The sequence below is a fragment of the Aethalodelphis obliquidens genome, unplaced genomic scaffold (genome assembly GCF_003676395.1).
Source record: "Aethalodelphis obliquidens isolate GAN/ISIS:26980383/991018 unplaced genomic scaffold, ASM367639v1 scaffold5, whole genome shotgun sequence".
Lineage (NCBI taxonomy): Eukaryota > Metazoa > Chordata > Mammalia > Artiodactyla > Delphinidae > Aethalodelphis > Aethalodelphis obliquidens.
Window position 1 is genome coordinate 27,675,119 of NW_020837949.1, and position 25,119 is coordinate 27,700,237.

General features: G+C 37.9%; 1 protein-coding gene across 9 annotated transcripts in view; it reads left to right on the forward strand.

Moving 5' to 3' along the window:
• Positions 1-25,119, forward strand: part of CADPS2 (calcium dependent secretion activator 2) — a 483,666-nt gene that overhangs the window by 154,584 nt on the left and 303,963 nt on the right. For all 9 annotated transcript variants that reach the window (XM_027102072.1, XM_027102066.1, XM_027102065.1 and 6 more), the window contains exons 4-5: positions 15,696-15,776; positions 21,815-22,051. In XM_027102072.1, the coding sequence (XP_026957873.1) occupies positions 15,696-15,776; positions 21,815-22,051 (318 nt within the window). The remainder of the gene's footprint in view (positions 1-15,695; positions 15,777-21,814; positions 22,052-25,119) is intronic.

Here is a 25,119-nt window from a genome sequence, read left to right on the forward strand (position 1 = left end):
ACATTCTACAATGAGTAACATAACAATACCAGAATCTGAAATTGTTAGCCATCATTTACTTGAATCAGGATATTAACGGGGTGAAAGAAGCCTAGTCTGTCAGTAAAGACTTTAATTTCAGAATAACTTGAAGGAAATGCAGTGAATTTCAAATAAATACAGTCATACTTTTAGAGAAATGAAGTTAGTTGATATTAAAGCTATGTGTTTTATAGTCTTCAGAATAATTTTGATTTCACATATTTTTGAATTAAAATATTGTTACTTAAGTGGTACCGGTAATGAATCAGCTTTCCTTGCACAGAAATGAAATGTCTTTTAAAGATTATTTTAAAATACAACAAAGCGTGGTACACTGTGTTTAAATCAGTTCGTTAACCCGTTCTCTGTAATCACGTAGAGAATGCAGATGGTAACAGAGAAAGGAGATCTAGTTATTTGCTGGCTTTAATTTTTTTCAAAGGAAGCACTCTTGTAAATGCCACAGCGGCGTGGTAAGTCCCTGGCTCTACCTTCTCGAGGTTGAGGAGAATTCGGTATTGGGGAGAATTGTGTAATCTTCAGGTGTGTCATGAAGAGGGTTACCAGGATGAGAAGATGCTAAATATTCTGTGGGGGGGGGAGCATGTGCCGGTGTGGAGACGCGAAGCAGCCCCTGGCGTCTGGGGGGAGCTGCTAGCATAAGGAGGGCTGGGTTGGGGCTGTGCTTTGAGGTGACATTAGCACGTGTGGGTGTGGCTCTTGTAGATTGCAGAGACACACAATCCTAAGTGACCGGAGTCTGAGTAGTGGAATACATAGTACCATATACACTGTCATTCTCCTCCTTTTACCTTTTAAGAGGATTAATTAACTGAATTTTACAGCCATCTAGATCCTGATCTTTTCTGCCGAAAGCAACCTTCATTAATCTTTCATAATCTCCTTCCATTAACTGAAGAAAGTTTCACCCATGTTTACCCAAGAGTCAAAGCAAAGTGACCTGGAACCTTCCTCTCTAAATACCGCTCCCACCTGCCCTCACCAAATTCCTTATATTCTGAAGACTGTAAGAACTGTGTTAAGTAATATTACAGAACTGGTTGTGTGTTTGTAAGGAATAAGCAGGAATATTTATGAATGGTTAAAAAGTATAGTGTTCAGGTTTATGATTCCCTTCCCCTAGAAATCTCAAGCTTTGGAGATTAAGCACTTGAGGTCTAGGAATTTAAAAAAAAATCAACGGAGGCAATTGCTGTGCTTCCTGCGCCTCTCACTGTGAAAGTCTTCCCCCGGAAGTGCAGGAACCATGAGGCATTCTGTTCTGAAGACCCCCTTTCACGGTGTGTAAAGGGAAAATAGGGAGAGACGTGTGAATCACTCACAGGAAATTGGTATCTGCCTTTCACTGCCGTCATCTTTTTTCTCAACTAGTATCATGTGATTGATAATACATTTTAACATAATTTGTCTACTTTAGCAGAAATATAAAAGCACATTCTACAGAGACAATTACGTTTGATAACAAAAATCACTTGCAAATCAGGAAAATAAAGCTGAGGAAATGATTGTTAGCAAGGTATATCTTTCCTGTGTGTATAATTTTAAATCTCAAAATGTCTGAGGAAAATATTCAAGTGAATGTCATTAAATAGCAATTGTTATGTTTTAGGAAACAGCAAGGAGCAACTGAAGACCTTAAGACTGATTGGATCGTATAATACCTGACTTTTGAAATTCTGGAGTTAATAATTAGCTATAATATTTATATAAATATTCACTTCTTTTTTAAAAAATAAATGTATCATGATATATAATTGATGAATCTGATTTCAGTTAAATAAATGTGAATCTGATTAGTAATATTGAATCAGTTTCCTCTCTAAAAATTGTTTTTATTTTTTAAATATCTTTATTGGAGTATAATTGCTGTACAATGCTGTGTTAGTTTCTGCTGTATGACAAAGTGAATCAGCTATACATATACATATATCCCCATATCCCCTCCCTCTTGTGTCTCCCTCCCACCCTCCCTATCCCAGCCCTTTAGGTGGACACAAAGCATCGAGCTGATCTCCCTGTGCTATGCGGCTGCTTCCCACTAGCTATCTGTTTCTCATTTGGTAGTATATATGAGTCCATGCCACTCTCTCACTTCATCCCAGCTTACCCTTCCCCCTCCCCGTGTCCTCAAGTCCATTCTCTACATCTGCATCTTTATTCCTGTCCTGCCCCTAGGTTCTTCAGAACAAATTTTTTTTTTTTTTTTTTTTAGATTCCATATATATGTGTTAGCATACGGTATTTGTTTTTCTCTTTCTGACTTACTTCACTCTGTATGACAGACTCTAGGTCCATCCACCTCACTACAAATAACTCAATTTTGTTTCTTTTTATGACTGAGGAGTATTCCATTGTATATATGTGCCACATCTTCTTTATCCATTCATCTGTCTCTGGACACTTAGGTTGCTTCCGTGTCCTGGCTATTGTAAATAGTGCTGCAGTGAACATTGTGGTACATGTCTCTTTTTAAATTATGGTTTTCTCAGGGTATATGCCCAGTAGTGGGATTGCTGGGTCGTATGGTAGTTCTATTTTTAGTTTTTTAAGGAACCTCCATACTGTTCTCTGTAGTGGCTGTATCAGTTTACATTCCCACCAGCAGTGCATGAGGGTTCCCGTTTCTCCACACCCTCTCCAGCATTTATTGTTTGTAGATTTTTTGATGATGGCCATTCTGACTGGTGTGAGGTGATACCTCATTGCAGTTTTGATTTGCATTTCTCTAGTGATTAGTGAAGTTGAGCATCCTTTCATGTGTTTGTTGGCAATGTGTATATCTTCTTTGGAGAAATGTCTGTTTAGGTCTTCTGCCCATTTTGGTGTTGGGTTGTTTGTTTTTCTGATATTGGGCTGCATGAGCTGCTTGTGTATTTTAGAGATTACTCCTTTGTCAGTTGCTTCGTTTGCAAATATTTTCTCCCATTCTGAGGGTTGTCTTTTCGTCTTATTTATGCTGTGCAAAAGCTTTTAAGTTTCATTAGGTCCCATTTGTTTATTTTTGTTTTTATTTCCATTTCTCTAGAAGGTGGGTCAAAAAGGATCTTGCTGTGATTTATGTCACAGAGTGTTCTCCCTGTGTTTTCCTCTAAGAGTTTTATAGTGTCTAGCCTTACATTTAGGTCTGTAATCCATAAAAATTGTTTTTATAATTGTGAATACAACTGTATTATATTCTTAAATCAAGTTATAACTTTTATCAGTGTTGCTTCATTTGACTATGCATTATTTTTTTTTTTTTACCTTTGGCCTACGTGTAGAGGAACTACATAAAAATATTTCTAAGTAAGTTTTCTGCTAAAGATGTTTTAACTTATTTCTGCTTTCTCCCAAATCTCATCAGATAAAAATATAGGCTACAGTCAGATATTCCATGCATTTATTTTTAGACTTTTCTTCTTTACTTAGATCTAGCCTATAGAAATTAGGGTTTTATCCCAGCATGTCCACATTTTTTTTTTTCTTAATGATAAGAGAACACAAATCTTCAGAGATCAGGCATTTTTGTAATAGTAATGGAAGGGAAAAGTGTATTTGCCAATGCACTTCATGACCTGTTTTCATCTATTAATGAATAAAAGATTATATGAATCTACTGTTCCAACTATAATAATATGAATATTGTTCTTAGGTTTTTCATGGTTGTTAATGAAAATATTCTGTCAAAATGACATATATGTGATAAATACATTTTATACATTGAAAAATGCTTATTGAATGCCTTCTAAAAATATCAGTTACTGGGCGAAACAATGAAAATACAAAAATGACAAGATTTTATTCTTTCCCTCAAGGTGTTTGCATGTGGTCAGGAGACAGATATGCAAGTAAAATGTGATGAATGGTATAATTAATCGGTGTGTCTCTGAGGGTGTGTATAGGGCGTAATGTGAACACGTGGATGACAGTCTCTTAATTTGATACTGGATAGTTTGCGTGGATTTCTTTAATGCTCCACCCTGGCTCCACATTAGAATGACCTGAGGAGCTTTACAAACCACTGGGTACCTGGGCCCCCACCTCAGACTAAGTGAAACAGTCTGTGGATGTGGGGCCTAAGTGTCTGTTTTTTAAAAGCTTCCTACGTGATGCTGAGGCTTAAGGACCCCTGGTCTGACAGTTCATCTGAGGTCTTCATGCCATGGTCATATCTAAGTATAGAGGAGGCTGGGAAACAGTCTAGCTCTCTGCCCAGAAGAAGAAATGATTTGGAAGTCTGGAAACTCAATCCTCTGTTGGAACTCTAATGAAGGTTCTAACAAGGACAATTCCTGAATTTTGGAAGATGCGTAGAAATTCAGCAGACTGGAGGAAAACAACGCTTACGAAGGCACGAGGAGAATGAAATGGCTTGGAGTCTATGGGAGATTCATTGTGTGTTTTGGTGGAGTAGCAGATGAAGCTAGAGTTAGGGAAGGACTTGAATGTTAAGGGGCCTCACATGCTAGCTGGAAGAGCTTGGAACTATCACAAGATGGGGAACGCTGTTGGTCTGTGAGGCAAGGAATGACAGGAACAAGTTGGGGTTCTGGAAAGATCACTCTCTGTGGTCTAAAGAATGGATTACATGTGGCCCATCCCCTGCCTCACCCCACCTGTGGGCATGGCGCAGCATTATTAAAAAAGAAGTGGAGGACTTCCCTGGTGGCGCAGTGGTTGGGAGTCCGCCTGCCGATGCAGGGGACACGGGTTCGCGCCCCGGTCCGGGAAGATCCCACATGCTGCGGAGCAGCTAGGCCCGTGAGCCATGGCCGCTGAGCCTGGCGTCCGGAGCCTGTGCTCCGCAATGGGAGAGGCCACAACAGTGAGAGGCCTGTGTACCGCACACACACACAAAAAAAGGAAGTGGAACAGGACCTGCATATTAATGTTTTGAGTAGTCATGAGGCTCTGCTCCTTGCCCTACTGTGGTCCTGTTTTCCTGTGTTGCCTGTGAAGTTCCTAGACTACTGGATTTCACCTGGGTGTCTCGTCACATCCTCTTGGATCCATGCCCTGTTTGGTGCTTCGGAATTCTTCTGTGCTCCCGCGCTTGGGAGCTTTGGCCTGAGTCAGAACACTAGACCACCTACTTGCCTTAAAAGGGACATGATGAAAGCCCAGGAATTCAAGCAGAAAAAGGGATCAGCTGGAGTCTGTAGTTTAAGACATACCATTCTCCAGAACTATGGGTAACATCCACCTATTCCCCTCACTCACGTTTTATAGAAAAGATAGTATCCTTTGATGGCTGTCTCCCATTTACATTTCCAGCATTTATCTGATGCAGCATTTCTATTACCTGTGCTCTGATGGTGCATCTTTGATGAGGGTGTTCTTTCAATATAGCACCTACTCTGGTCAGCCACTGATCAGGGCTCTCCATATATTGCAGTCCCTCTTCCCATGGAGCAATATTTTGGGGCAGGGGCATATGTGGCAGGGGGCGGGGGGAATCAAAAGTTCTGTTGTGTACCTGATGAAATGAGAATGTTAGACGTCCATGTGGTGGCAGGTGGTGGTTGAATATACAAGTCTGAAATTCCAGTGAGAGGTCAGAGTTGGAGATCAAGATTTGGAAGTCATTTTGATAAAGTTAGTGTTTTAATTTAAGTCATGAGACATTATGAAATCATACTGGGAGAGTCTGGGGCTCAAGAAGAAAAAGGGCCAACGACAGAGAGGCCTGGGGATGCCGGGATTTAGAGGCTGCACAAAGGCAAAAGAGCCAGCGAAGAGGGAGGAAACCAGAAAGTGTGGTGTCAGGAAAGCCGTGGGAAGACATTGCAAGGAGAGAGTTTACCTGTGCCACACAGCAACGAAGTGACCCTTGAGTTTGTGAAGTGGAAGCCACTGTTGGCTTTGACAAGGGAAGACTTTTTGGAGTGGTTGGGAGTAAACCTGACTGGAGTGGGTTAAAAGAAGAACCAAGAGGGCTTCCCTGGTGGCGCAGTGGTTGAGAGTCCGCCTGCCGATGCAGGGGACACGGGTTCGTGCCCCGGTCCGGGAAGATCCCACGTGCCACGGAGCGGCTGGGCCCATGAGTCCAGTGCTGTATAAATTCACCTTACTAGTCCTGATGAGGCTAAAGTTCTAATCTGCTCTGACAGCGTCCTCTAAAGTCACTGATAGTGTCTGTGTTATTTTACTTAGTGCTAAAATCTCTCCGTTTCATCATTATTAATGTAAATGTATATTCAATTATTTTATTGAGGGAAGTATAGTTAGTAAATAATTGCCTGAAAATGTTAGCTCATGACTTCTGTCTAGAAGGTAAAATGTTAATACCAAATGGAATCCTAAGGAAAATTTCATGATGTGCAAAAATTTGCGAAGTTATACCTACCATTTTAGGCAATAATGTATGCATAGTCTCCAGGCTATCGAAGTCCCCTGGTTTTCATGTTTGAGGTTAAAGTTCTTGCGTTCTTACTTTTGAACATTTTTTTCCATTACTTAATATAATATAGTTTAGTTCAGTTCACATAGGCTAATTTTATATCTCATTAACTTGTTCATCTTTTCCCTACTTTTAAGTAGTATTCAAAGGGAAGTGTGGTTTGGGAAATGCAATTTTAAGACTCTCAGAACTGTTCTCTGGGAAGCTGCAACAGAACTGCTCTTTCCGAGCCAGGTTTCTTATGCACAGTTTAGCAAGTAGACGTGAGAGTGATCTTTACAGGCTCTGCCTTTAGCAGCCGAGTGCTCCCTGACTCAGACGTAACAGCATCCAGGCAATGCGTCCCTCTTGAGAATACGGGGATCACTTCACTTCCTTGTGCTCTTTGTGCTGCACGAAGTTGCAGAAAGAGTTTTAGTTACCTTGGAGTTGCTGGCTAATTGTCAATGATCAGGTAGTGGGGAGGAAGGATTTTTTGTTTCTGTTTTTGAGGGAGGTTGCCTCATGGAAGATGGGTCAGTCTGGAGGGATGTTAGGGTCCAAGAACCTTTCAAATACAGGTGGAATTATTCCTTGCATTTACATTAAAACTGGGACTGGTTACGGAAATCCCACCATTGGCGATGGATTGGTTTAGGCCTCTTGTTAGGGTGGTAGGGTGAGCTAACAAGGGTCATATATTGCGGTGTGAGGTAGGGGTCGTAAATATCTCAGAAGTTGAATAATGAGAAGACTACTATGAAAGACATGTTGTCAGATAGTACCTGCTTTGTTACCCAATAGGTAGGCAGGTAGTCTTCTCAGATTTGCAGATTGATCTGGACAATGAAGGTAGGTAAGAAGAGCATCCCAGGCAGGAGAAACACAAACAAGGTATATGATTGGGGAAATGTAGTATGTTTTGTATATAATGAGCAAACTAATTTGTATACATAATGCAAGTATCCAAGAGGTTAAAAAGTGAGATTGGTACAAAATAGGGTGGACCTGAAAACTAAGCTGAGATGTTTGAGTATCATTCTTTCTCATTCATATCCACTTATTTTCATTCACTTCCACCCATCCTTCCATCCCCCTGCCCTTTACTCCTCCTCCTCTTCTAAGATGTTAGCCTGATCAAGGGTAGTGAGAATCATGTGTAGAAACAGGGCAGCCATGAAGAAGAGTGGATTGTAAAGAAGGACACTTCAGTCTTAGCTGAGGCCATTGTTGGATGCCTGAAAGGAAAGACCTTGCCTTCAACTGGAGATAGAGAACTGGGACTCAGGAGAAGAGGCCAGAGCTATGTGCTGAGTTATGTCATGACATCATGTACAACAGCAGACACTCTGTCTAGAACAGCTAAGGACCAACTGTGTGTGCTTATGGGCTGAGAGAATGAGGGGGCTCAGCACAGAAAACAGAGCAGGAACAATCAGTACTCTATCTTCACGATAAGTAATTTGATTCAAGTGATGGTAGAAAATTAACAAATTTATTGATGAAGTAAATGAATTTGCTAATTCTTAATACAGCTTTTGATCAGGGTTTTTAGGCTGTGTTACAAAATCCATGCATATTTGGCACTGTCAAATAAGTCAAACACTGGGCTATGAGAAAATTATAATGTTGGGTGGAGTGTTCTTTTGGAATTGGGGTTAGGTTTGTGCAAATTTCTTCTCATGATGTATTATCTCTAGATCACCAGATTTATAGATGATATAAACAGAATAACCAGCAAATGAATTAATCTCAGGGAAAACACTATTTATGTAACAGTGCAAATCTTAGTCTACTTGTATATTTCATACTAAAAGGTGAATGTTATAAGAAAGTAACAGAATATAATTTGTTTGAAAAGAGATATGCCATAATTGGACTGGGGACTCAGAAAAGAACTAATTTTTTTTTCACTGGGAGAAGGGCACAATTGACTAGGGTTAGCGCAAACAAAGGCATCATTATGGAAAAACAGAGCTATTAATCCCCATTTTTAGTGATTGACAATATTAATGTGAAGACAGTTATCCTGGTTCTAGAAAATAGATTAATCATAGAGGGCAATGATGCTAAACAGTGCTATGAAAAGTGCTTTTTTTTTTCTTGAAGATATGAGCAAATTTAATGAATTTGAGTATTTGATGTTTGTAGTTTTTACAGCATTAGAAGAATGATATCAGATGCTATAAAATGAAGCTGTTGGGTAAAACTTGGTAAGGTTGTTCTTATGCGGTTTAAAATTTTCTTACCTGTAAGATAGTTGGCTACCAATGAAGTCTTTGGGTCTTCCCAAGGACTTCTGCAGAGGGAGATTTGTTGATTTCTGAGACCTTCTCTTTTCAGAACTGTTTCCATGGAACTTGAGAGGACTGGGACCCAGAGAGCCCAGGGTTTGAGATTTGCAAGTCAAGACTAATAGATGCGGCATCAGATCAGTATTTTCTCTATTCCTCAAAGTCCATTTTTTAATATTTCCATTTTAGCAAATTCATCCTGATATTATCAACCAGGAAAAACATCTCTTCCATCACTGATTTCCCACACTCCTTGATCAGTAGCTTTCTGGTGGCAATTCTGTTCTGTTTTAAATGCTGTTTTTACTGTTTTCTGTATGAAATGTGAACTCCTGGAAGGCCACTACTTCTGCAGCTACAGAATAGCTTTCAGCAGTGCTTGCTGTACAGTAGGTGTACAAAAAACATAGAGTTAGTAAAGTAATTGTGGGCCATTCAGTCAACATTGTTCAGAGCCTTTGTCTTAGTGTCCTTTTATGAAGAATTCAACAAATCTTCGAAAGGGTAAGGTTGATGTAGGCCTGTGGTGGCCATTTTCCATTGCTTATGTTTGAGAAGCCAGACAGCCTCTTCTAGAAGAAATGAATAGAGACTTCTATAAAGAAGATTCTCCTAGAGCCATGGTTCTTTACCTCTTTTGAGTTAACCACCCCTTTGGGTAAGCTATGAAATTCAAACAATTCCTCAAGGAGAAAAGTGCATATCTCTCCAAATTTTGCTCCCAACTTGAATGGTCCAGACTCCTGAAGGTCCAGGTTAAGAACTTCATAGCCAAGAGAATTCTGAATTTGGAAACAGCAATCCCTGTGTAATGAACAGGAGGAAAATAAAAGTACTGAATATTTGTCAAGACATTGAAATATTTTGATAATTAAAGTGATAAAATGTTCTGTATAATAGATACTCAAGGCATTGCAGAGAATAAAGATACGTTTGGGCATCTGTTATTGTCAGGGTTGAATGACCCTCTTTGAAAGACCTGGAAAATATTCTGTGCCAGGAAAGGATATCTGTGAGGTATAAGTAATCTATTGTCATATAAAGTGTTGTAATCAGGAATTTAAAGTAAAAGAAAATGAAATTAAAAGATGTCCTTGTGGAGTGAGGACTTGTCTCTGGCCTCTACCACCAACTCCATGGTCCCCAAATTATCCCCACTGTCTTTATCTCACAGCCCAAATCAGGCACTAGAAATGGATACATCACCAACATTTTAAAGTCTGATGTCCCACATCTATTAAACCATCCATATGGGCTTTTTTCTACTTTTTTTTTTTTTTCTTGAGGGGAAGGAGGAGAGGAGGTAGTGTGCAAAAACCAAGTTTTCAGAAAAGAAAAGATTATTTTCACCATAATGATGTATACAACTGTATTGACAAAGTGAAATGCACTTCAAGTGGCTAGAGATACACTACACCACGCAAAAAAAGAGTCTTGGCCAAGGAGTAAGAGTACCTGGATTTGGTCTGCCTTCAACTATGTGATTCTGGGTTTCACTACATAACTCTAATTGGATTGGTTGTGGGCTGTGAAAGAAAGAGAGAGGTCAAAGATGAGACCTAGGCTTTGGGCTTGAACAAATGGTAAATAGGTGTGCCATTTCTATGACATGGCATTGCTCACGGAAGGAGTGATTGAGGTGGGGAGATGGCAATCAAAATTCCATTTGGGGCATGTTAAATGCAATGTGCCTTGTCTTCATGCAGGTTGAAATGGTAGGTAGGCAGTTGAAAATAACAGACTGGCCCTCTGGTGAGAGGTTGGAGCTATAAATACATACTTGGGAGTTATCAGTGAATAGATGCTGTTTATGGCCATGCGCTTTGAGGAAAGCACCTAGGCAGTGAACGTGTAGATTAAAGAGGTCTGTGGCCCCAATCCATTGTTTATAAATGTTAATCTCTCGTGCATGGGAGCACATCTCCAATTTAATAATGGAAATTAAAATCTATTTGCCTTATTAAATTTATTTTTAAACATTCTGAAAATGAGGTACATTGTATAAAACTAACCAGCTGGGGATTGGGTGGAGGAAGTGGGTGTGGTGATAAAAGGGCAACATATGGTGTTAAAACTGTTCAGTATCTTGACTGTGGTGACTGAGTGAACCTAGACAGATAATAAATTGTATAGAAATCCATACAAATGAGTGTGCATAAAACTAAGGAAACTGGAATAGGATGGATGACTGTATCAATCAGTATTCTGGTTGTACATGATGGTCTAGTTTTGTAAGATGTTACCATTGAGGGAAACTGGGCAGTGTACAATGGATATCTCTCAATTATTTCTTACAACTGCATGTGAAACTGCAGTTATCTCAACTGAGGAGTCAACCTTTAAGAAAGCATTCATAATCCTAAAGATGCTACCAGAAAACTACTAGAGCTAATCAGTGAATTTCGTAAAGTAGCAGGATACAAAATTAATGCACAGAAATCTCTTGCATTCCTATACACTAATGGTGAAAAATCTGAAAGTGAAATTAAGAAAACACTCCCATTTCCCATTGCAACAAAAAGAATAAAATATCTAGCAATAAACCTAAGGAGACAAAAGACCTGTATGCAGAAAACTATAAGACACTGATGAAAGAAATTAAAGGTGATACAAACAGATGGAGAGATATACCATGTTCTTGGATCAGAAGAATCAACAGTGTGAAAGTGACTATACTACCCAAAGCAATCTACAGATTCAGTGCGATCCCTATCAAACTACCAGTGGCATTTTTCACAGAACTAGAACAAAAAATTTCACAATTTGTATGGAAACACAGAAGACCCCAAATAGCCAAAACAATCTTGAGAAAGGAAAACAGAGCTGGAGGAATCAGGCTCCCTGACCTCAGACTATACTACAAAGCTACAGTAATCAAGACAGTATGGTACTGGCACAAAAACAGAAATATAGATCAATGGAACAGGATAGAAAGCCCAGAGATAAACACACATGCACATATGCTCACTTTATCTTTGATAAAGGAGGCGAGAATATACAGTGGAGAAAAGACAGCCCCTTCAATAAGTGGTGCTGGGAAAACTGGACAGCTACATGTAAAAGAATGAAATTAGAACACTCCCTAACACCATACACAAAAATAAACTCAAAATGGATTAAAGACCTAAATATAAGGCCAGGCACTATCAAACTCTTAGAGGAAAACATAGGCAGAACACTCTACGACATAAATCACAGCAAGATCCTTTTTGACCCACCTCCTAAAGAAATGGAAATAAAAACAAAAATAAACAAATGGGACCTAATGAAACTTAAAAGCTTTTGCACAGCAAAAAAACCCATAAACAAGACGGAAATACAACCCTCAGAATGGGAGAAAATATTTGCAAACGAAGCAACTGACAAAGGAGTAATCTCTAAAATTTACAAGGAGCTCATGCAGCTCAATATCAAAAAAACAAACAACCCAATCCAAAAGTGGGCAGAAGACCTAAATAGACATTTCTCCTGAGAAGATATACAGATTGCCAACAAACACATGAAAGAATGCTCAACATCATTAATCATTAGAGAAATGCAAGTCAAAACTACAATGAGATATCATCTCACACCAGTCAGAATGGCCATCATCAAAAAATCTAGAAACAGTAAATGCTGGAGAGGGTGTGGAGAAAAGGGAACCCTCTTGCATTGTTGGTGGGAATGTAAATTGATACAGCCACTATGGAGAACAGTATGGAGGTTCCTTAAAAAAACTACAAATAGAACTACCATACGACCCAGCAATCCCAGTACTGGGCATATACCCTGAGAAAACCATAATTCAAAAAGAGTCATGTACCAAAGTGTTCATTGCAGCTCTATTTACAATAGCCAGGACATGGAAGCAACCTAAGTGTCCAGAGACAGATGAATGAATAAAGAAGATGTGGTACATATATACAATGGAATATTACTCAGCCATAAAAAGAAACGAAATTGAGTTATTTGTATTGAGGTGGATGGACCCAGAATCTGTCATACAAAGTGAAGTAAGTCAGAAAGAGAAAGACAAATACTGTATGCTAACACATATATATGGAATCTTAAAAAAAAAAAAAATTCATGAAGAACCTAGGGGCAAGACGGGAATAAAGACACAGACCTACTAGAGAATGGACTTGAGGATATGGGGCGGGGGAAGGCTAAGCTGGATAAAGTGAGAGAGTGGACATATATGGACATATATACACTACCAAACGTAAAATTGATAGCTAGTGGGAAGCAGCCGCATAGCGCAGGGAGGTCAGCTCGGTGCTTTGTGACCACCTAGATAGGTGGGATAGGGAGGGTGGGAGGCAGGGAGACCCAAGAGGGAGGAGATCTGGGGATATATGTATATGTATAGCTGATTCACTTTGTTATAAAGCAGAAACTAACACACCATTGTAAAGCAATTATACTCCAATAAAGATATTTAAAAAAAAGCATTCATAAAAATTATATAAACTTTCAACTGTGTTTGAGTTTGGTAATACTCAAAAGAAAATAAAACATATGGCACATGGAATGGTAAACTAAAATTCTTACTTATAGTTAACCAGCTGATTTACCTCCTTGAATTCTGTCTAGCATTACATAAAACAAAGACAACCAGTAAAAAGTTTTATTGCTTGTCTTTATTATATTAGCTTTTCCTCTTTTTTTTTGTAAACATGTTTGGGAGTATGCTTTTCTAGTTTCACAGAAATGGCACTGTAGTCATCAGTCACATTTCAGTCTCTGATTGCTATTAACGGACAGTTTAGTACAGTAATGCTCTGCTTTTCTTTGTCTATATGTTTTCAGACATATGCAGTTAAGGCATTAATATTTTTTTAAAGTAGTAGAAAACTCTGAGAAAGAAAACACTTGCAGACTGCAGAAGTGACTGAAACAATTCCATTTAAAGTTAAATAAGAACTGTTAATCTGAAGATACAAATAGTTAAAGATGTTAAATAATATTTTGTGGTGAAATATGAAGGAGAATTTTTAAGGCTTTAAGATGTTAAATGCTATTTCTTGGTGGAACTGTAACTCTTCACTGCAAGTAACCATTTTATTTTTTGTGGAAAAATATTTATCAGCATTTAAGCAAAATGAGAAGATACCCCATATTACGTTTACTGTATTTGAGGTATTGTAGTTAGGGTTCTTACACATAATTTTTGTTTTTAGGACCTTGATTTCGGTTACCTGGAATAGGCATTTATCATCTATTTTTTTCCTTAATAATTTTGTTAGTTTTTAATGTAAGTCATTTTGACTTCAGATGCAGTGAACAGAGAGACTTGTTTCTGTTTGATTTTGAATATGAATCAATTAAAATAAAAAGTGTATTTTTTTTGAGATGACATAGCAACTCCTTTACAACAAGGATTTAGTTTAAGAAAATCTTGGCTATTTAAAAACTTGTTTTTAAATAGAGTTGATTTTTTTATATAAACTTGGGAACGTATTTTTTGGAAAGGTGACCTTAGATCTGTTAAACAAACAGATAGATGGATTGATATAGAGGGACAGGTAGACTTCCTTGTGTCCCTCTTAACCTGTTTGTGATGGAGACAGGCACAGTGACCTTTCCGAAGTCCTCTTTGAAACCTCTTGGTGAAATCCCGGTGCTATAGGAACCAATTCCAACCTCCCTAATTTGCCTGCGAAGAGTAGGCTTATAAAATAGTCCCACCTCTCTCTCCAGCCCCATCTCTCATGAACCTTCCCTTCTTCCCCCTCTCCCCCCATTCCATTCCCCAAACCACTGTCTGCTCTCACCTCCAGACATTTGGCGCCCTCTTACTGGAGCACCTACCCTTCTTCTTGACCCTTCGTATACATTCCGACACCACCATCCTACTGACCTGCTTTGCCCCTACTCATCTTTTTCAGAATTTTTCTTATTAAGGCTATTTTTTTTTAATGTAACATGGTAAATTTGTAGTTCTTCAGCAAATGGACAAGTTAATCTTTTTCTTCTGGGTGTTTAATGTTGTACTCAGTACTAATCCAATTTTTAGATGGACTTTTACTAAAGTATGGTTGTATTGTGTGGTCTAGGCTTCTTAATGAGGGAAGTGGGAGAGGGGAAGGAATTAAAGAGAAACATTGGCCTTGTTCACATCTGTAACCCACCCAGTGCAGCCCACACTGTGCATGGCCCATAGGACTGCCTCGATTTAAGAGGTCTTAATGAACTAATACAGGGAGGTAGAAGGAATCATGAGGAAAAGTTAAAAGAGGTTATAGAAAAAGTTAAGGATTATGTCAGTGGAGAAGTTAAAGTAATATTCCATGTAGATGGAAATATCTATAAAAATGAGGATAGCATGCTAAGCTTTCAATCAAATTTAGAACAAGAGAATGGAATTCTAACGTGGTGCCGGTCTGTGAAGGGATTTCTTGGCAGTATGAGCCTGTTGGTACTAAAATGAGGAGCATATGAAGACCTAAATGGTAGAAAGTTATAGCAATCAATCAAATAGTGCCTTGATAGTTTAGCACAAATAAAAACTTATTATAAAAATGAAGGAAATATTTTTTGAAAGATCAAGGAAAACAGTGAAACATTACTCAGTATCTCACTATCCAGAAATGCATTCTGGGAATTTGAAAGAGCAAAACAAGAGATTTATCTATTTTGAACTATTTAGGACTGACCTTAATGAAGGCAGAAGGATGGCCTGAATAAACTTAATGACAGCTTAATGCATCCTCAAGGAAACAAGGACTTCTTGGTTTAGCTCTGTTGTGGACAGGTTGGGCAAAGAATTATTATAATTAGATTTTTTGGTAAGCTGAGCTATTAACCTTAGAGATTTATTACCTTTTTTGTGAGCAAACCACAATGAAAAGTGCCCAAGAAATTTAATTAGAGTGTCAATCTAATTAAACAACTTTCTGTGTTCTCAGTAGGTAGCTGAGAGAATTTATAAAGTTTTTTCAGAGTCATTTTGTCTTTGCTTTAATCTGTAGGTCACTGCCATTAAGTAATCATGTATGTGTGATTTCTGTTTTATTTTTAAGTTGGATAATGCAGATGAACAAGCAGCCCAGATCAGAAGAGAACTTGATGGTCGTTTGCAATTGGCAGAGAAAATGGCAAAGGTAAATTGTTAACTTTGATATACTGTACCACATTTCTTTCTGTACTTAGATTTCTGTGAGCTGAAAGAGTTTTGTATAGATAAAGCCAGCATAATTTTATTTTCTCATCTCCATGCATACCTCTTAAACCCAGGTACCTGAATGTATATTATCTAAAATGGAGCACATTATGTATTTTACATATCCATCCTTATATAAGATGTTTAAATTCAGTGGTAACTTTTATAGATTATTCTTAAAGCAGTGCCTGAATTTCTCAAACTGCCAGACTTAGAAGAATTTTAATACTGCACTAAGCATAATATAATCATGCTTAGTGCATGAGAGAAAACCATCCTGCCTGCAGAATCATACAATATATTCCAAAGTATCTAGCACAGTGCTTGGCACACGGTGGTGTCAACTAATATTTGAATGGATGAAAAATATAATTTGAAGTTTCTAGTACAGAGTCTCATAGGGCATATTGAATACCATATTTTGTTTACTTTTATTTATACAATCGTATGAACAGAAATAGATTTCAAACAAAAGCCATGAGTTTCTTTTTAATTCTGAGAACTCTTTGTCTAAATCATTCTCTAGTAAATTGATGCATTAATTTACTTCAGTGGTAAAAATAAAATTTTAGTCTCTTAAAATAGACTTGAGGTTATAATGCTGTTGATCTGAGAATAAGATTTTTTTCCTTTTGCTAAATGAAAAATGTGAGTATTTGATAGACTCTCCCTCCCTCCCTCTGTGTCTGTCTCTGTCCTGTCTCTCTGAAGAATCCTCTCTGTTGGGGATTTTTCTTCTTTTTAAAAACTTTAGGCATAACATGTATATAGCAAAGTGCACAGATTTTAAGTTTACAGCTTGATGAATGTGTATATGCCCTGTATTAACTACCTCCCAGATCAAGATAGTGAACTTTTCCAGCACTTTAAGGAGATATATCCCATACTGCATGTGACTATTGAAGTTTTGTGTTTTTCAAAGAAAAATGTATTTATGAATATGTAAGTTTTAAGACTAGTACTGTGTTTATCTAAATGTGTATGAAATTTAAAAGTAGCCAAGTTGTTGAGAAATAGATATAAATAGAAATACATAGAAAATTGAGAGAAATTGGGTAACAGAGATGACCGTAAGTTGTGAGAACCAAGCCAAGGGCAGAGAGTGAAAAGACAACACACCTTGTTACCGCCCTCTGGAGAGGTACTACATCATTCTAGAGATTCAGATGTGGAATTCATAGGCTAGGAATCAAGTATTAGCTTGAGGCTTTTGGAAGCTTTAGGGAGAGAAATGCATTCCCCAGAATCCTAACCTGAGTTGGAAGCTGTCTGTGTCTGGAAGGGCACTGCTCTTCTTGAAGCCCTGAGGCTAAGAGAGAATCCAGAGAGATGTGCCCGACAGTGTGGGCAGGACTCTGGACCTGTGATCAGCATTTTTCAGTTGCCTACTTGTATTTAGATTGTACCTGAGCTGAACACACTGTCATAAGTTGAACTTCTTCAAGGGTCTGGCTGAATATGTGATAGTTTAGATGAATTTCTAGAGGGTTACAGAACAGGATGGAAAGCCTTGGGTGTGTCCCCGAGCTCATGTCTGTGGAAGAGGATGTGTGGTGTGTGTGTAACCTCTGGACTGAGTGAGAGGAGCAGGGTCAGTGATGCACATACAGCAGCTTCTCTTTGCGGGGACCTTGATGATTTCATCAGAAGTGCTGATAAAGTAGAAAAAGCGTGGAGACAGGTGTCTGGGAACTGACTATACTGCTGAACTGAATGAATAAGCATTTTCAGAACTCTAATGGAAAACTGATGAATTCATAAAAGTGCTAACAAAAGATCAAGATAAAAAAAATTACATGCGACTGAGTGAACTGATGAGGATGATTATAATTTTTGTGACTTTCTGTTCGAATTAAAAAAAAAAAAATCCCACAAGGACTCAGAGGCAAAAAATATACAAATCAATTTTCACTTAAAGTAAAGGAGCTGTTACAGTGGAGGATTCCTGGACTGAATGTCAATATTATGACATAGTATGAGTGTGTTTCATGCTTGATAATTACAATCATTGTTGCTTTTGTTGTGGTCATCCATTTACAATGCTTGGTGTCAGTAAAAATAAAATACAGTGTGTGTGTGTGTGTGTGTGTGTGTGTGTGTGTGTGTGTGAAAAAAAAAAAGAAAAAGCGTGGAGAAGGAAGGAATTGAAGCTGATGGGATTGGAACAACAACAACAGCAAAAACAACACCCCAAAATATAATGCCTTTCGGTAAATATATTGACATAGAAGATGGAGCATGTTTAATTGCCTTCTACTTCAGTTTCACCAAATTTAAGCCACCTTCATAAAATATAAGGCTAATTATAACTTACTGACCTTGTTGTCTTAGATCTCTACAATAATCCTGTGAATCCACAAGGGCAGACGATATAATGAATTTATTTTATAGACAAGGAGACTGAGGTTTAGGGAAGATTACTTAACAAATCAAAAGACCTCAAACGCTGGTCTTTGGACTCCAGAGCTTAGGTTTGCTCTCTTAGGCCCTGATACCTCTTCAGTCTCATAAATCCAGAAGTGTGGTTTATTCATAGTTTATAGTTTGCAGTCAACTATTAGTAGCACCTGTCATGCTTTACAACACAGTATAATAACACTGAAGCCACAGGGCAGAAGTCTGTTTCAAGGGATGTAAATATTGACTTTAATATTTTAGCCAAGGCATAATTAGGAAGTAGTAGGAGAAAAAAATATGGCTGGACTGGGCCAGAAAGACCTGTGGGCCAGATCCATGATTGCTGTTTCCTCGATATAGGCAACTTACTTAACCTTTTGGAGCCTGAATTTTGCTATTCATAAATTCAATGAATAAATATTTCTTGAACACCTGTTAAGATAACCAGGCACTATTTTAGGCACTTGAGATATATCCAGACAAATGTAGTTCTCTTAGGATAAAACCAGACAAAAATATTCCTGCCATGCCCTCAGAGAGCTTACATTTTATTTGGGAGAGACTTACAGTAATTACTGTAACTGAATTATGGAAGGTGAACATTTGCTACTTAGAAAATAAAGCAGAGAAGGTGGAATCGGGAATGTGGGAGGGAAGGAGAGTGTTGAAAATTTCCAGTCAAGTGGTCAGGGTAGGCCAGTTCTTGGCAGTACTGTCTTTCTAGTACCTCAGGGTCAGAAACTTGGAATCATCTTTGACTCCTTTTTTCCTCATGCCAAATTTATCAGGAAATCCATTTCTATCTTCAAAGTATTTCCACGATCTGACAGTTGTCACCGCGTTCATCCTACCACTCTGGTCCATGCTTCATCTACTGGAAAGTTAAGAACTCTTACAGTGACTAAAGTTGAATAATGGAAATTTTATGGAGCAAATTTTTTTTAATGTATATAGTGCATTAGGGCTGCTAATGGGCTAAGCTGTACAGAGGACTAAATTAGAACGTTGAAACTGTGGTTTATAGGAACAACTCACAGGTAAACTACAGAATAACCCTATTTCTGATGCTGTTCTAATTTAAAAGATCAAATTTAATATGTACATTAATTGTACAGTTGGTTTTGTTTCCAAGAAAGAGGCAACATAAGCAGGCTAAATAAAATTTATGAAATATTATCGACAAACCTCAAAGCTTTAAAAGAGAGTTGTTGGGGTTTTTTCCCCAGAGAGAAAAAGAAAATCTAGTATAGTCTATTTCCTGAAAAATTTGAAAATGCTGATGAAACAGTCAATTTGGGTGATTCCTGCCAGTCTCCTCCTTGAAAAATGATAATGACTGAAGTGTTTTTAATGAAAGCTAAGTAAGAATAGATTTTTTTTCATGTGCTAATGCTAAGTTTTCCATTAAAAAACACCTTAAAAATTTGGAGAAAATAACTGGTACATCCAAACTTTCAAACATGTGATATGTTTGCCTTTTGCTTTGCTAAAATGTTTCTAAAAGGCAAAAGTGTGACTGTTACATGAATATAAAATGAACAAACAATAATGATTGTACTCAGTGTATAATTAATGAGCACACTAGTTAGATGTCAAAACTAGTCTGAAGGGCATTTGAAAAGTAGGTGTTTTTAGGCAAAGTTAAAATAAGATTCAAGTATTAGATATAAAAGTGGTTAAAAAAAACCAGTGGTTAATTTCCAACAGGGATTTAAACTATAACCATTGGATTATCTTAGTCACCAGACACACATTATTTATATCTTTACCACACAAAATTCTACAAAGTAACGTGTGACTTCACTTGTAAACAGGATCTTTAATCAATGTAAACAGTAAATTGAACTAGGTACATTTCCCCCACATGGTCGGTCCTTGGATGGCCTTTGCTCACATATGACATTGGAAGGACCTGTTCCCTCACCTTTTTGCCTTATATCTGAGTTTTGGATGCTTTTTATGACAGCTTTTAAAATTAGTCCACAAATGTAAAAATGTTTTTATGCTTTATTTTATCTTTTTCCTCTTTTGCATGTATTGAAAAACTATCCAAAACATTATTCCCTGCATCCCCAAAGGAATCCAAGTTATTATATAACTGAGTAGTTATGTGTTTTTCCTGAGGATGCAAACTTACTGTGTGGGAATGTTGCTTCAAGCTATAGAGGAATATTAAAAGGATACTTAAGAATCTTCCTTGGGAAAGTTAATTATGGATGTAGATATTTAATCTCTCTGTGATATAAATACGCAATTTTAACATTGATTATATGTAAATTATTTTAAAAGAAATATGTCAAGATTATATTGGGGGAAAAGGAAAACAGGTGGTCCAGGACTCTGGGACTGATTCATGAGGTGGTGCCAGATGCTCCTTTCCAGCCCATGAACAAACTGGTGCAAGTGAGTCAGACCAGGGGCAGGTTGATGAATGCATTGTGGATGTATTCCATTCACCCTGGAGATGGGGATTTCTTAGGTAACAGTTTGAATGATGCCAAAGGAGACAGTAGTAAAGGCATTGATTTTTCTGGAACATTAGGCAGTCATTCATTTGAATGATGGCAGCTTGAGGCTGTCATCCCCCAGCCAGTTTTATACCGCTGTCATTCCATGACATCGCGTTTCCCATCATAAAGCTGTATACCCTCTACCTTTCAGAGAGAAGACCTAAGTGCCAGGCTGTCAGAGGTTAAAGAAAGAGCCAAGAGTATGAGGAAACCTCACTTGCTATTTGTGGGAATGTAAATGGGTATAACCTTCTCCAAGGGCAATTTGGCAATAGCTGTTAATATCTATCTAAGTATCAATACTTGGAATGTCCTTTTAACTGAGTGAAAGAAACAGAAGTCTGATTGCAGAGGTCTGAGGACTGAATGGCAACACTCATGTAATTTGGGAAGAAAATTGAATCTCCTAATTTGATGTTACTACTTTTTCATGTACAGCTTTTATCATAAATTTACATTAGGCTTTAAACTTAATTTTTTCTAAACCTTTACTAAAAAACTGAATTTATGGCAATAAGGGATCTTGATACATTTGTATGACATGAAAGTTAACTAATTTTAGAAGTATGGCCATATTTGTATTTCATAGTAAAGGTTTTTCAATTTGAATGCCTAACACATCAGTGGTATGAAAGAGAGATACTGTTAAAATGTTTGTTTCTTAACAGTCAGAGCAGTATATACTGAACGTTCTTCTTATAGACCAGTTGTTCCAAGTATTTCAAAGATATCAGTGGCTAATTAAGATTCATCTATACACTAAAACTTTTTACATGTATGTTTTTTAGAGTTGGTTTTTCCCTTAAATAAATACCATATCAAAAATAAAGTTAAGCTGAAAATGTATATCATGTGATCCATTTTTTATGATAATGATCCTCCATAAGGTAGATAAGGTACAGTTAAATATAATCAAAATTGCCAAAGCCTGAGGCTTTAAAGCCTAGAGACTAAAGTATCATTGAGCATCACAATTTCTAAGACAGTCGAGTATATATCCACCATATAATCTTTTACGATAAAATTGAAATATGACTTGTGTAACATTATTATTTTAAAAATTATTTTCAAGGAAAGAAAATTCCCCAGATTTATAGCAAAAGAGATGGAGAATATGTATATAGAAGAGTTGCGGTCTTCAGTGAATTTGCTAATGGCCAATTTGGAGAGTCTTCCAGTTTCGAAAGGTGGTCCAGAATTTAAATTACAAAAATTAAAACGTTCGCAGAATTCTGCCTTTTTGGACATAGGAGATGAGAATGAGATTCAGCTGTCAAAGTCCGACGTGGTGCTGTCATTCACCTTAGAGGTAAGTGGCTTTATCCCACATTTGCTTCCGGCAGTGTAAATGAGGCTACAGGGTCATTTCTGCTGACCTTGGTGGTAACGTTTCAAATTTAAAGCAATGTAATATATTTTGAAGAAGTTAAATTATTCTTCATTTGCTAGACAATCAGAGTGTGAATGCAAATTAACGCAAATTATCCTTTAAACGTAACAGTGGTGTTAGGGTTAAATAATAAAGTAATACAAGTTTTGAGGCAAGTGTTCTTGGCGCCACCTAGGCTGGTGGAAATTTATTGGTAGAGTAAGCACTGAAACACGCTTGAGTGGAAATAGGATTTAAACGCATAATTGAATTCTCTGTAATTTGGAAACTCCTTTCAAGCTTTTGGTTATTCTTGTTTTTAGTCTGCTTTAACTACGAGATCATCTTTCTAGAATCAAATCGCATAAACCAGCTGTAATGTACAGTATTGGGTACTATAGATGATGAGAAGTAAAGACTTCTTCCTTTCTAGGGTTTGCCGTTTCATTACAGGTACAGTAAATATCATTAAAAAGAAATGAGAATAGGGCTTCCCTGGTGGCGCAGTGGTTGAGAGTCCGCCTGCCGATGCAGGGGACGCGGGTTCGTGCCCTTGTCCGGGAAGATCCCACATGCCGCGGAGCGGCTGGGCTCCTGAGCCATGGCCGCTGAGCCTGCACGTCTGGAGCCTGTGCTCCGCAACGGGAGAGGCCACAACAGTGAGAGGCCCGCATACCGCAAAAAAAAAAAAAAAGAAAAAGAAACGAGAATAAATGTTGTGCATTTAAAATTGTGTTCTCCAAGACTTCAGAGTTTCATCCCTTTTATACAGATCACTGGAAACCACAGACATTGATCACTGACCCCTACTGCTCCCTGTGGATATTTTTCATGATGGCATTTCCTCACTGCTAAACTCTGTATAGGGGCTGATCCATGTACATGTATATGGGTTTATACCCAACACCCGCACATACACTTGCAATATCCAGCTTAAATTCTTAGCCTCTCAAAAATTCAAGCTTGTAACTCCTTTCTTGCATTGTTATGTACTCTCTCTGCTAGGTCCCAGTACTGCTGTTTGAGTTTGCTCGTTGACAAAGCAAAACATGTGGAGTCTTAGGAGGTACAGCTTTAGATTTTTTTGTTGATGCCTCTTACACTTGACTTGCTTCGTTTATGGCAGAAAAAGCAAATGTCTGCTTCTGTTCTTTCCTCCACTTAATTCAACTCTAAGAGAAATTCAAGCTTGAGGATAAGACAACTGCCTGTCTTTCTTCCCTTCCAGCCTAACATTTTCTTTGTAGGCTAATAGATTCAATTCAGTGTCAGGGTAGAAATAGGAGATTTTCTTCTGACTCCATACCCAGTTCAGGGATTAGCTAATAACTTTGCCAAGTGGCTTTGTTCCTGGGTTTCTTCTCAATCTCTTTAACCTCATAACCTCAGGATGTTTAATTTGAAACTACATAGTATCTCAGGTGTAGAATTTCCCAATCATTCCTGCGTCAGGTTTCCTGCCAACTAAAATGAAAACTGCCGACTCTTTTTTTCTTAAGGTTTTGTACAAAACAAAGTCAATTCTTTAATTACAGTCTAACTTTTTCTAACAAGAGTTTGGCATTTAAATTCATTAATAATAAAAAATAATTTGGAAAGCAAATGATTTGTGTAATGTTTAAACCTACCATTATTATCTCTATAAGCATGCAGAACTGAAAACAGTTCAAAACACTTTCTCTTTTCTCTATTGTTTAAAAATCTTACACCATTCTTAAGTAATTAGCTTTTATGAATTGTCTTTCCCGTTTGAAAACAAAATTATGCTCATGAGTTAGTTTTTTTGTGAAACTATGAATTGTTATTCTGTGCTTCATTGCCAGTATGTTAAACAGGGTTGTTCAGTTAGCAATAAAAGGGTGTTAGGAGGATGAAATGAGTTAAAACTTCATTTTGCCATGGTCTGAGAAGCTTCCATATTTTTACAATCGTTTTGACATCCTCTGTTACTAGGTCTATATGAGGCAGATATTTTCCTATCATGGCATAGTACAGATCTGTTCCATGTTGCCTACAGTATTTTACAGAGGAGTTGTGTCTCACAACAAAACAAAGTCTCTTTCAGGGCAGACTACACAGTGCTTGTCTATGGGACACCTGAGGGAATGGACCAGGTACCTCCTCCAGCCCCAAGGCCTCTGACCTCAGCCTAGCTAAATTGAATAATTATCTCTCGCCCATTATCCAGGCCTTGCTCATCAGACACCAGATTTCAGCCTAAGAAAACTCTGAAGGGCAAGCAGTTAATCCATTTTAAGAGTTTCACATTTCATCCGTCAGGCTTAGAGCTGGCCCAGTGGAGAAGGAGTTTTTCTAGGAACTGAAGTCTGAGTCAAATGAATAAGTGCAGATTTGAAACACTGCTAAAAATTTTATCATTTCTTTAAAATTTCTACCCACTCCTCCCTTCTTGCACCACACCACCTAACATATAAATCAGTTATTTATTATATTTATTATTCATTATCTGGCTTTCTTTACTAGAATGTAAGCTTTAGGAAGTTAAAGTCTTTTTTTTTTCTTTTTTGTTTACTGAGGTATCCCAGGAGCCTAAAACAGTGCCAACAGCCTAAAACAGTTGACTCAATAATTGTTTATTGAATTGGGAACTTTGATGGTATCAAAACACAGCAGTTAGCCTCACAAGATTACTCTTATGTCTCTTCATTTATGAAGCCTTCAGAGAGACTTATTAAGCAAGAGACAAGCTAACTCACAAAACACTAAGCCAAACAACGGTCTGTTACAATTTAATATTCAAGTAAGGTTAGGAAAACGGTCATCCATGAAGTTATGAGTCTGTTGTAAGGGGAATGGTGTCAGTGGCATGAATATAGTTGATGTTCACACTGAGTGTTTTAGGGCCGGCAGACCCTGTGACCTCCTCTGTGTTTGGAGGTACGTGTGTGGTCCCCCTATTCACCATACTGCTCAGCTGCCTTTACCCACAACCCGCACATGCCTGAGTGCCATGTAACTCTGTGGGCGGACAGTGCATTATTCAGAAG